Raw genomic sequence first — 11,914 nt, forward strand, 5'->3', positions numbered from 1 at the left:
TTCTGCGCCTCCAAATCTATGCGTATCGCATCATAAACCCCCCACTCATCGCCTGCTGCCTTCCCAAAAAGGTAAATGGAGTTCTATTTGATTCCTCCATTACAAATTAAAAATGAAATAAGAGAGAAAGGCAGCAGAATCAACAGTAGTGTTCATCCTCAATTCCGCTATAAGTAGCCATCATTCTCACACAGGTTTCTTCAGCCTTGCGTGTGTGCCTTGTTCCAATTCAATTCCAAACATGGTTGGAAACTCCAACAGGGTAGAGAATTTCCCAGATGGCACTGACCTTGAGGATCCCATGCACTTCTCACGCCCTTTCACGGCGCCTTTGGAAGTCCACAAGGTCTCTGTGCCACCTGAAACCTCCACCTTTCAGTCCCTCAGGCAGAGGCTGTGTGAGTTCTTCTTCCCCGATGACCCTTTCCACCAGTTCAAGAACAAACCTTTCGTCAGGAAGCTTGTTTTGGCGTTCCAGTACGTCTTTCCGATCTTCGAGTGGGGGTCGGGCTACAGCCTCACCCTCCTCAAGTCTGATGCTATCTCAGGCATCACCATTGCAAGCCTGGCCATCCCACAAGTATGAAAACTTCATTTCTGAATCTCTTACTTCCTCGTAAATTGCCTTACGACTGTTTTTTTTCTCGTTTACTTCGACAGGGAATTAGCTATGCTAAGCTTGCCAATTTGCCTCCCATCATTGGCCTCTGTGAGTCTGAATGCTTAAATTTAACAACTTGTGGAAACTGAAATGACTACTAATTGAACTGGACTTTTGGACAGACTCAAGCTTTGTGCCACCATTGATTTACTCTGTCCTCGGGAGCTCGAGAGACCTTGCGGTTGGCCCGGTATCGATTGCATCTTTAGTGATGGGATCCATGCTGAGGGAGGTGGTCTCCCCTGATAAGGAACCTACCTTATTTCTTCAACTAGCCTTCACAGCAACCTTCTTTGCTGGTGTCTTCCAATTTAGCCTGGGGCTCTTCAGGTGACACTTTTCGGGCTCTTTATAAATAATTCACAAGCCATAAGTTCTTGGTTTCAAAATCTCGGTTCTTGCTTGCAGGCTGGGATTCATAGTCGACTTCCTATCAAAGCCAACATTGACAGGATTCATGGGGGGAGCAGCAGTCATTGTGTCACTTCAGCAGCTCAAGGGATTGCTTGGAATAGTCCACTTCACTACAAAGATGGGATTTATTCAAGTCATGGAGTCTGTGTTTGAGAATAGAGGAGAGGTAATTAAGAAACACCAATTTCTGAAAGAGCTATATATTTGAGATCATTGTGTTTTGCTGTCCTATATCGATTGATCTTTTCTAATGATTTGAGCAGTGGGCGTGGCAAACAGTTGTTATGGGACTCTCATTCCTTGCTTTCCTGTTGATTGCAAGACATATTGTAAGACCTAAATCCATCTTCATACTTAATAGACCTCTTTATACATATAAAATTTGGCCAATTATTCTTGAACTTGTATGGCGCAGAGCATGAGGAGACCCAAGCTTTTTTGGGTGTCAGCAGCAGCCCCACTGACCTCAGTGATCCTCTCCACCATCCTCTCCTTTGTCTTCAAAGCTCCAAACCATGGCATCAAAACAGTAAGAGTTTTCTTCTATGAAAAAAGAAAAAGAAAAAGAAAAAAAAAAGTTCGGTTCTTGTTGTTCTAATTGACTTGCTGGTTCAAACAGATTGGGCATTTACAGAAGGGGCTGAACCCTCCTTCAGCCAATATGTTGGACTTTGAAGGTCCCTACTTGAGTCTTGCAATTAAAACGGGAATAGTTACAGGAATCTTGGCTCTCACAGTAATCCTGCTAAACCTTTTTGACTCATTCAGATTTATGGCTAACAGAGAGTAGTTGAGTTAATCGACAATGGATTTGCAGGAAGGAATAGCTGTGGGAAGGACATTTGCTTCTCTCAAGAATTATCAGATTGATGGTAACAAAGAAATGATGGCCGTAGGAGCCATGAACATGGCTGGATCCTGTGCTTCTTGTTATGTTACAACTGGTAATCCACACCTTGTTATTCTTGATATCTATTGTGGAAAAGAAAAATAGCAAGTTACATATGAAGTTAACCTCAATTGACATTTCAGGTTCATTCTCCCGATCGGCAGTGAACTACAATGCCGGATGCAGGACAGCAGCATCAAACATTGTCATGGCATCTGCAGTGCTCTTCACAATGCTATTTCTGATGCCACTATTTTACTACACTCCCAATGTCATGTTATCTGCAATCATTATCGCTGCAGTGGTTGGACTAATCGATGTCAGTGGTGCATTGCGGCTGTGGAAATTGGACAAGTTCGATTTTCTCGCTTGCATGAGCGCGTTCTTTGGTGTTCTTCTTGTCTCAGTGCAGATGGGCCTAGCCATAGCTGTAAGAATGCTTTACAATTCAACCAATAAGAACCACTAAGTTTATTGTTACTGAAATTTCTGCACTCACAACTAGCTGAGCATTTACTTACTGTTATATTGTTCTATGCAGGTCGCGGTATCACTATTCAAGATTTTGATACAGGTTACTCGGCCGAACACAGTTGTCTTGGGGAATATCCCAGGAACAAACAGCTACAGGAGTGTGGCACAATACAGGGAGGCCACAAGGATGCCAACATTTCTAATTCTTGGCATTGAGTCCCCTATCTATTTCACCAACTCAATGTATCTGCAAGAAAGGTTAGTTTCGTTTCGTTCTAGTGTCGATACTTGTACATTTTCATGATGATTCGACTAGTAGTGCCAATATAAGCACTAACAATATACTTTGAATTTGAGACTTACCTTGTCTCTCTCAATCAGTGTTTCAAATCTTGATGACTATTTCACAAGTGATACTGAATTGCAGATATATCCTTTTAGGATATAAGTATCTTTGATTCTATGTCAGGATCTTGAGATGGGTTCGCGAAGAGGAAGAAAGGATCACAAAGTTGAATGAGAATTCCATCAAATCGATCATACTAGATATGGCTGGTAAGTTCAACATTTGTGACCATGACAAATGGGAAAAAAAGTTAATTGCTACTTTGTCATTGATGATAAGCTTCAAATTTTACACAGCTGTAACGACTGTGGATACAAGTGGCATAGAAGCACTTGTGGAGCTGAAGAAGATACTCGACAAAAGATCTCTTGAGGCAAGTATTTTGTACCATCACTGCAATTTAAAGTTTGAATCTTTAGTTCATATCTTACTAGACATGTCTGAAAAATGGTTTGCAGCTTGTTCTGGTTAATCCAGTTGGGGAAGTAGCACAGAAGCTGTCTCAATCAGGAATTTGGGATCTTTTTGGGTCCGATCACATCTTCGTGACAATTGGGGAGGCCATTGCTGCTTCCTCGCACAAGGTCAATGTATGATCTAGAGGGTTGGGTTGTCTGTAAACAGTACGTTAATCTAACATAGAGACAAAAGGGATAGGTAATAAGACAAGCCAACTGTGTGCCATCTGCAGCAAGCAGTGGCAAGATTCTAAAATGTTGCCTTATTCTTCAAGCTTTTGTTGTAAGAGATTTTGAGAAGAAAAAAAAAGAACAGAAAATTTAAATCTGTTGCCTCAAATAGTCTCACTTTTCTTGTTCATTATGCTTCAAAATTGATGTTCGATAAGATCTTTCTTTGAGCACTTATAATTCAATCATAATTCAATATGAAGAACAAGAGAATCCTATCTACTTCAACAATCTTAAGTATATCATAATGTATGTGAACTATTACAAATTACTAAAGGAGAAAGTTAATTGCCAATAAATTCAGCAAACTAAACGATGCTTGAATTCTATATATCTTGAATGATTCATTGGAGAGTCTTATTGGAATGTAATCAATGGATAAAAATTAATTTATTTAAAGAGTTTTTAGATATCAATTTATCATTCGCTCGTTGTACCTCAATGTGAAAATCAAGTTTCAATTACTTTGTTCTCTATTAACTATGTTTACCAAAAGAAATTGGTAAACAAACTATTAAGTGAGACGATTAAAACCTATCATAATCTTTGATCTAAGGTTTAGAACAGAAGAAAAAGACAGGTAGAGCAATTGCCTGCAAGATCCCATTAACAGTACTATGAATCCTGAAACAAAGAAATGAATGTACATGGTGATATTGACTTTGCAAAAGATCGATTTCACAACGCCGGCATGGCTCTTGATAAACAGATGATCAAGCTGTTTACCTTCTGAAATTGAATCCTCAGCTTACGAAGCCGAGGTCATCTCATCAAGTAATATCTCCTCATGATATGATGAACCAGAAGAGGCAGCTGAAAATATCCTGGGTTTCTCCATCTTTTCTTCCATCAATCTTTCTTGGTCACAGCAAACACAATGCATAAGGAGTTATAATCGAAAGAAGCTAATGTCGAATTATAAGGACAAGAAGATGAATTGGAGATGTTTGGGGACTAACCTACGCATGAAAATGTTTTTTCCCTCTTCGAATTCCTTCTTGCAAGAAGAGCATGACAGTGAATCTTCTTCCTCTTTATGACTGGATTTCTTAAGAGATGGTGATCCTGTGATGTGGCTTTCAAGTATGCAATCTCCAAAAATGTGAGTCAGTTTGGGGCTAGGACCATGAGATATAATGCAAGTGTAGTCCTCGGATTGCTCGATCTCACTCGAAGAGAGTGTGCTAAGAAGTCTATGAGAAGAGCCAAAAGCTATTGGGAGGGACCCCAAAACCTTCTGAAAATTGGAATTTGGTCGAACCTCCGAATTCAAGTAGTTCTTGGCATTGTTAAAAGACTTAGTAACAAGCCCTGAAGAACAAGAATGAGGTTTGGATGATCCAAATTGTGGCTGTGACAAGATACCATAGTCATGGGCTGAGGCATTGTTCCTCATCTGTGAACCAAACACAATGTTCCTGTTTCCAGAGTGCCCTGAGGCCTTCCCACAAGGCTTGGTTTCCTCATCATCAATGAGACAATCCAGAAGGCGAAGGCCTACCCTGCTGCTGTCCCAACATTTAAGCCTGCCATGTATGCCTGCAGGTGTAGGGCTCCAAACTGCACCACAGTCTGAAGAGCCCTTGCTGATGAATCCCACAAGCAGGCCAGGGACATTAGGAAAGGGGCTACAAGAGGTCGTTTGAGGCATGAGGTGCTCTTTACTTGGATCCTTGTGAACTGATCTGCTCCTCTTCCTCAACATGATCTTATCCAACCTATAAACACTGCTCCTTAAGTAGTTGCTAATCTTCAAATCCCTAGTACTGGCAAAAGATCAAACACAAAGCATGAATGATCAAAGGCTATCACATAAAAATATAATTCATGAAAGAGACGAAAAGAACAGGAATGAGAAAGGAAAGGGAAAACACACCAGCTTTTGAGCCCTCTCCCTCACTCAAATGCGAGTGTGAGAGATCCATGCAGTGGAGAAAGAAAAAGAAGGGCAGCAGGTGGAGTTAAAGTGGGGTTTCACAAACGTACCAAAGCTTCCAAGGAGCACTGTCACACACACCTCCCTCTCCTTTGGCTGCATGCATCGAATTCAAGGCAGGGCAGGGCAGGGCAGCTCTGTGGCCTCTGCTGCACTCTCTCTCGATCACAATCGTCAGAACACAACGTTAATTTATTCCTCAATTATTACATCAATTTCAGTTTTGTTCACTGAAACCAGAAGGAAACACTGAGAGCCTGACCACTGACTGAAGTGGAAGTGAGACGATTGGAATTGAATTCAGTTGGTGTGGTGGCTCCACATGGCAGTGTGGCCCGATGGGGAAATCTATGATACTACAACGACGGGATGGAAGGATCAACGATGGTGGTGCGAGGAAAGGGAGGGTGCATGTTCTCTCTTTCGGAGACATTGAGAAAAGACTAAAGAGTGAGAAAAAAAAAACAAAAAGGAAAGATCATGGAATTCCATGGTCTCTAATTTCGCCCAATTAAAATATTCCTGTGTTATTAGTAATAGTAACAAAACTTTTAGTATACTTAAAATACTCAACTTTTTTTATATATGATAGATAAATTAAGGGGTATTAATTTGATATAAATTTAAAATTTTTAAGATCGTCAATGATTTTTTAATAAAAGTGTTTGATGAAATAATTAAAATTTTATTATTATTTCATTTTGATTTAGTTCGGTTTGATTCAATTTAAATTAGATATTTTTTTACAAATGAAATCTCTAAACAAATTAAGTCAAATAATAAGTTAACTAAAATCAATTGAACAAGGAGTTTAATTGATTGAATGACTAGTAAGACCGATTCAATAATTTTTTTACTTGAATTTGAGTAGAATGAAGTTGAGTTTGACCACATTTTTATTTATAAATTAATAATTATATCATAAATATTAACTACTCTAAATAGTATTTTAATATTATTATTTTTCTACTTTAGAAAATTTAAATTATTTTTTATAGTTTTATAAAACAAAAAGTATAAATTTTACTTAATTAAATTATATATATCTATATATTTCAAATATTTATAATTTATATTTTTAAAATTTCAATTTATTACAATATTTTTAATTTAAATTACTAGGTTTTAAACTAACACAAAAATTTTTAGAGCCGGGTCCAAGCGACTCAGTCCCGGCCCGTTTAGTTTAAACTGTAAGGTACTCTTCGATATCCTCGCTGCCGCCGACGCCTTTTGTATTTCCTGTCTCAGAAGCGAAGAGTTGTTCAGGCGGCGATTAGATTGATGGCCACTCAGGTTGTTATGGGGCTCTCAAAAATCGCGCTTCTTCTAGGAGCAGGTGACTAAATTCTTCCTCTTCGATCTCATCAGGCTGGATATATGTTCCTCGCTTTATTTGATTCTATACGTGTTTTTTTTTTTTTGGAATATTACAGGCTCGATCTTGATGCGCAATGGCATGCTGTCTGATATCTTATCAGAGCTTCAGGTTCGAGTTGTTTAATTTTGTGCTGTTTTCTATTATCTCCTTGATTCAGGGATGAATTCGAGATTCTTAGATAATTTTATTTGATTGGTAATCAGGGCATGGTCAAGGGTTTAGAGAAATCTGCAGAAGAAGGATCTGTCGATTCAGAGTATGCTGCACTTGCATCACAGGTATCAATTTCATTAGTTAGCAGTGTTGGCGTGGCGTTGTTAACGTACCTATTGGATTTTTGAAGTGAATTAGATTTCATCTTAAGCTTTTTGGATTTTGTTTATTTTCATCGTCATTCCAGTCAACTTTGATTTCATTATTTTGTTTGTAATGTTGATGGAGATTCTTTGTAAACCTTTCACTTGATTTATAAACTCTGATAGCTGTTATGTTTTTCGATTTCTTTCTCGCTTTTGTATTTACTGTAGTTTTCTTGTACAAGTGAGATAAATTTATTTTCTTTGTATTTACTTAAAAACCTCACGTATCAATTATATGTAGGTACGTCGTTTGGCAATGGAGATGCGCCAAATTGCCTCAGCACGTCCAATAACTGTTCTCAATGGAAATTCGGGTGTAGCAGGTATTTATTTTACATGCTTTCCCAAATGTAGGGCTAGGATTCGGTTAAAATCGAACCGAACTGAATTAATCGAAATCGAACTGAACCGAATCTTTTTGAACTAACCGAACCATTAGAATTTTCAAATAAAAATTGAACAAACCGAACCGATAAAATATCAATTGATTCAGTTTTCGACCGAATTAATCGAAATAACCAAAATTTTTAAATATTATAAAAAATTTACCATTTAATTAGGGATTTATAAGTTTACTTACTTAGAAATTTATAAATTATTTTTTTATTTTGATTAATTCGGTTTAACCGAATAAGAAATTTTAAAATCAAAATCGAACTGAATTAATCGATTTTTTTAGAAAAAATAATCAAAATCTTGAATAACCAAATCGAATTTTTAATTCGGTTGGTTCGATCAGTTTATTTGATTTAACCGAATTTTTGCTCACTCCTACCCAAATGTTTGAAAGGTATAGCGAAGGTCCTCTTTTTATGTTTTTAATCGTTGAGGTTTTCTTAGTCAAGACATTTTTTTTCTTTTTCATACCTCAAAAAAGAGCATAGTATAGGTTTTCAAAAAGTTAAATTCTGCCATCACGCTATGCATATTTTAGCAATTATCACGAGGTGCACAATTTTGATTGATGCAAAAAGACAATTTTCTTAGAGTCGTTATTCTTATATTGCTTCGTACTTTAAAAATTTAGTTATTTCTCTTGTATATATATAAAAACTCCCTTTGTATCGAAAAAATTTGCTGAAAACTACATTTACTATCTGTACCAGGGAATATGACATCACTTGTGATTCCAGCTGTTGCACTTGGAGCATTAGGCGGCTATGGCTACATGTGGTGGAAAGTATGTTTCTTCATATTACTAGTTTATTTTGTCTGTGGAAATTCTGTTTTCTATTGAAGTAATCTCTCACTTACCTATGCAAAGTAATTCTGTCAAATAGAGATTAGTTGCTCTTCCTAATTTTCTTTATTTTTAAATATCAACTTAAAATATATGCTATCTTGACACCTCATTTCTATGTGGTTCTTTGTGATTTGTTTGGTGAATTTTGATTTATATAATTTAGGTGGCCTCCTAGTATACTTATAATTCCCTTTTATGTTTTTGATAGGGTATCTCCTTTTCTGACTATATGTATGTTACTAAGCGAAACATGGCAAATGCTGTAGCAAGTATGACGAAGCATCTACATCAAGTCTCTGCTGCCCTTGCGGTGAGTATCAATTTTTTTATTTGCACATTTTGTTATTTCATTAGAGAAAATGCTATCTAAAAAAATCATCTCTTTCTTTGCGAGACTTAATGCTCAATTAACAAATTTACTTATTAAATTACTATAGGCCTAAAGTTGAATACGCTTGTAATAAATTGAGTTTCTACAATATGTTCGAACTAGTTTAAGGGAGAGTGTTAACAAGCTAAATGAGCCCATTTCTAAATATGTAAGGTAGAGAATTCGATCGTAATATTCCATATCCCTAATAACATCTATATATTGGTAAAGTGTGGCTACCTAGGTTTTTAGAGGAATAATTCTCCTTAATCTCAATGGTATATGGTTACTGTTTTATTGATATGTTTTGTTGTAATATTTGATATTTCAGTTGTCATGTAAGCCCTTTTTTCTAATTGGTATTATTTGTTCTCTTTGGTAACTTTGTGACACTTAATCCCTTTTATATGTTAGTTATGAAAGAACTTTACCATTATACTGAAGAAGTTTATTTATTTATTTACAGCAAACTAAGAAACATCTGACCCAGCGAATTGAGAATTTGGATGGGAAAGTGGATGAGCAAAAGGAGATATCTGGAGAAATAAAAAATCAGGTAATTGTTTATTACTACTACTATTAGCTTAGTGATTTTGGGGCTGCAGGTACATTTTCTTTTAATATGAAAATAAAATGTCTTTGATTCTTTACTACAATCAGGATTTACAATAGCTTTTTGAGTCATGTTTCCAATTTTAATTTTCCATGCCTGGTCTTAATGTTAACTAGTTGTAGCATCTACCATCAAATCTTCTATACTTGGTAAGATTAAGACCGCTATTGATTATGGAGGAGATAAGTATAAATATTACATCTCTTCTTGCTCTCAAAGCTGCTAGGTGTTGTTATCCCTCAATTCTTTTCTTGTTCTGCAAATAGGTAGTTAAAGTTCGTGGCAAAGTTGATAATCTTGGCTTTGAATTGAATAACCTGCAACAACTGCTTTGGAGTGTGGTGAGCAATTTGCTAGCTTCAGTTTAGCTGATTTTGGTTATGCAGTTACTTAATGATTCCATAATTTTCTAAATAGAATGGGAGGGTGAGTTCCATCAAAGACAAGCAGGTGAGCAATTTGAAATTGTTGTGCTTTAGTCGTTGTTCAAGAGCTTATCTTTTGTTTTCTGTTATTGCCAAATAAATACAGTATCTGCATGCTATTCGAGCCATTTTGACTGTGTTTGTGATTACAGAATTTTGCCTGTGATGGCATTATGTACCTCTGCCAGTTTGCAGAAGGAAAAGGTGGGAAAATGCCAGATTTCTTGATGGTAAGATGGTGACGATTATATCATTTTGCGATTATGTTCTTTGTTTGTTATTATCAATATGGACCTTATGCTATATTTATAGTATGTATTGTTAATGATCTGATATTTAACGAAACAAAAAAAAATGCATCCCTATTATTTATAATTTTCTGATCATAGCAACTCCATACAACCAACACTTTCAGATGATCCTTGTTTCGTTTATCCGTTTGAATAATCATGCTCCAAACCCTTCTGCGATCACGAACAATTTACATAAGTCGGGCTGTGTGGTGGTATATCATTGGCCTTCATGAGGAATTGAGAGATTGTTTTTCTAAAAAAATAATGATAGAGATTGATGGCCCTGTTTGGTTTCTGAGAGTTGACACTTTATCTACGAGGCAAACGTGTTGCATCATATGAGCCACGTTAGTGGCCGATTATATAGGTGGTGGCTGTTGGAGGCAAATTATCGAATGGTTCAGTCTGGAAATCATATGCATGGCAAGAAACAAACTTTTGTTTCTGTTTGGTAATTAATAGTTGTGTTTGAAACAACAATTAGAAGCCGTCATTGTGGTGTGTGTAATGAATTCAAATAGTTATGTGGATTCTCTTCTCGAGAGTGGCCACCTGAGGTCTTCTCTCACACTTAAGATTTAGTTATCTTTTCCCGACAACCCAAGGAAGTCTTTGGATTCACTTCACTTGGATTTACATGTGGTCTTGTTTCCTGTGTTTCTATAGATGTGCACTGGACAAAAATTTTAATAATTATTGTTTGTGCTTGTCTCTCTGCATTTCAACTCAAATGATGTGCTCTACTTCTCTTTCTTTATATAATTTTTCCTCATCTGCAGGCTGGCTTGGATAGCGGTGGGAAACGACGTTTTTTGGGAGCTAGCGAGGCTAAACAATTGAAGGTTTCTGTTTCTGTTTCTTATCTTAGTCCATACGCTCAATATACAAGCCCGTATCATCATTGTAGAAAACACCTGATCCTTTTGCTAGCAAGATTTACATAATTCATATCAATTAAAATAATGATCTAAGTTGACCTGTAGAAATATATGAACGTTTCAATCACTCTTATGCTTTTACCATTTTTACAGGGTTTGCAGCACTTAGTAGAGGCATTCGAAACTGAAAATTATGACACATCTAATATTGACGAAATCATACAGAACGATACAACTTGAAGCCGAAGAGCTTGTCCCGGTCAGTGATACCCTCCCCACTATCACCCTGAAACATTTATTTGGTTGAAGATTGATAGTTAATTGCCTAGATAGTAATGATGCAATGAGTGGCAACTGTTTTCTATTGAATTTTCATCCATTTCTATTCCTCACAGATGGTCGTGGAGCTGACCATGTGGACCGCAAAGGTGGCGGATTCCACCTTTTGCAGAAAAGAAAGTAGTTTGTTTAGTTGCTTTCATCAGATATGTAAATCTATTTATCTTGGTTCTTTTAATATTGTCTTGATGGTTCCAAATGTGTAATTGGGATCTGGTTGCTCTTGAATACAAGTTTACTAGCAAGGAGTCATTTCTCAAGATGCTTTAGTTTTAACAGGTCGTCTTAATGGGGGTCTAAGGGTGCAAACAAATCAAATGTTTCGTGTCGGTTTGAAATATATTTGATTTGCATTTGAAATTTTCGAATTCGAGCTGAATTTGAACATGTTTTATTCGATTGTTTATAAATTGCTGGTGAATCCAATTTGAATTGAAGTTTATTTACTTTTATATAATTTTAATTTAAATATTTTAAAATAATTTCAATTTAATTTGAATTTAAATCATTTTAGTTCGATTATGTTTAAATAAAGATTTGAATAATTTAAATTTGAATTAAAATTATTTATTTTTAAAATATCACATATATTTTTAAATTTGAA

The 11,914-nt window shown here is 36.3% G+C and overlaps 3 protein-coding genes across 4 annotated transcripts; 2 read left to right on the forward strand and 1 right to left on the reverse strand.

Annotated features, from left to right (window-relative positions):
- On the forward strand, positions 1 to 3,562 carry LOC141826157 (putative sulfate transporter 3.4). Of its 2 annotated transcripts, XM_074713403.1 has the most exons (14): positions 1 to 71; positions 195 to 580; positions 661 to 709; positions 784 to 991; positions 1,070 to 1,241; positions 1,339 to 1,404; positions 1,491 to 1,604; positions 1,695 to 1,811; positions 1,893 to 2,019; positions 2,108 to 2,394; positions 2,506 to 2,696; positions 2,908 to 2,993; positions 3,081 to 3,157; positions 3,243 to 3,562. In XM_074713403.1, the coding sequence occupies exons 2-14, from the start codon at positions 242 to 244 to the stop codon at positions 3,378 to 3,380; spliced, it is 1,971 nt and encodes a 656-aa protein (XP_074569504.1). In that variant the 5' UTR covers positions 1 to 71; positions 195 to 241; the 3' UTR covers positions 3,381 to 3,562. The 2 variants fall into 2 exon arrangements, with proteins under 2 accessions (XP_074569504.1, XP_074569505.1); XM_074713404.1 differs by lacking the exons at positions 3,081 to 3,157; positions 3,243 to 3,562 and having other exon boundaries at positions 2,880 to 2,938.
- A 500-nt stretch (positions 3,563 to 4,062) lies between these two features.
- LOC141828698 (FCS-Like Zinc finger 10-like) lies at positions 4,063 to 5,178 on the reverse strand. The gene is made up of 2 exons (XM_074716156.1): positions 4,473 to 5,178; positions 4,063 to 4,364 (listed from the first exon to the last, which is right to left on the reverse strand). Exons 1-2 carry the CDS (start codon positions 5,176 to 5,178, stop codon positions 4,222 to 4,224), a joined length of 849 nt encoding a protein of 282 aa, XP_074572257.1. The 3' UTR covers positions 4,063 to 4,221.
- A 1,490-nt stretch (positions 5,179 to 6,668) lies between these two features.
- On the forward strand, positions 6,669 to 11,211 carry LOC141826158 (uncharacterized). Its single transcript, XM_074713405.1, has 12 exons — positions 6,669 to 6,748; positions 6,846 to 6,898; positions 6,994 to 7,068; positions 7,391 to 7,472; positions 8,256 to 8,329; positions 8,601 to 8,702; positions 9,229 to 9,318; positions 9,642 to 9,716; positions 9,793 to 9,825; positions 9,953 to 10,030; positions 10,873 to 10,935; positions 11,125 to 11,211. The coding sequence occupies exons 1-12, from the start codon at positions 6,694 to 6,696 to the stop codon at positions 11,209 to 11,211; spliced, it is 867 nt and encodes a 288-aa protein (XP_074569506.1). The 5' UTR covers positions 6,669 to 6,693.
- Positions 11,212 to 11,914: the final 703 nt, after the last annotated feature.

The sequence above is a fragment of the Curcuma longa genome, chromosome 4 (genome assembly GCF_044706935.1).
Source record: "Curcuma longa cultivar G26 ecotype Majalengka, Jawa Barat chromosome 4, ITB_CL_G26_1.1, whole genome shotgun sequence".
NCBI classification, from domain to species: Eukaryota; Viridiplantae; Streptophyta; class Magnoliopsida; order Zingiberales; family Zingiberaceae; genus Curcuma; species Curcuma longa.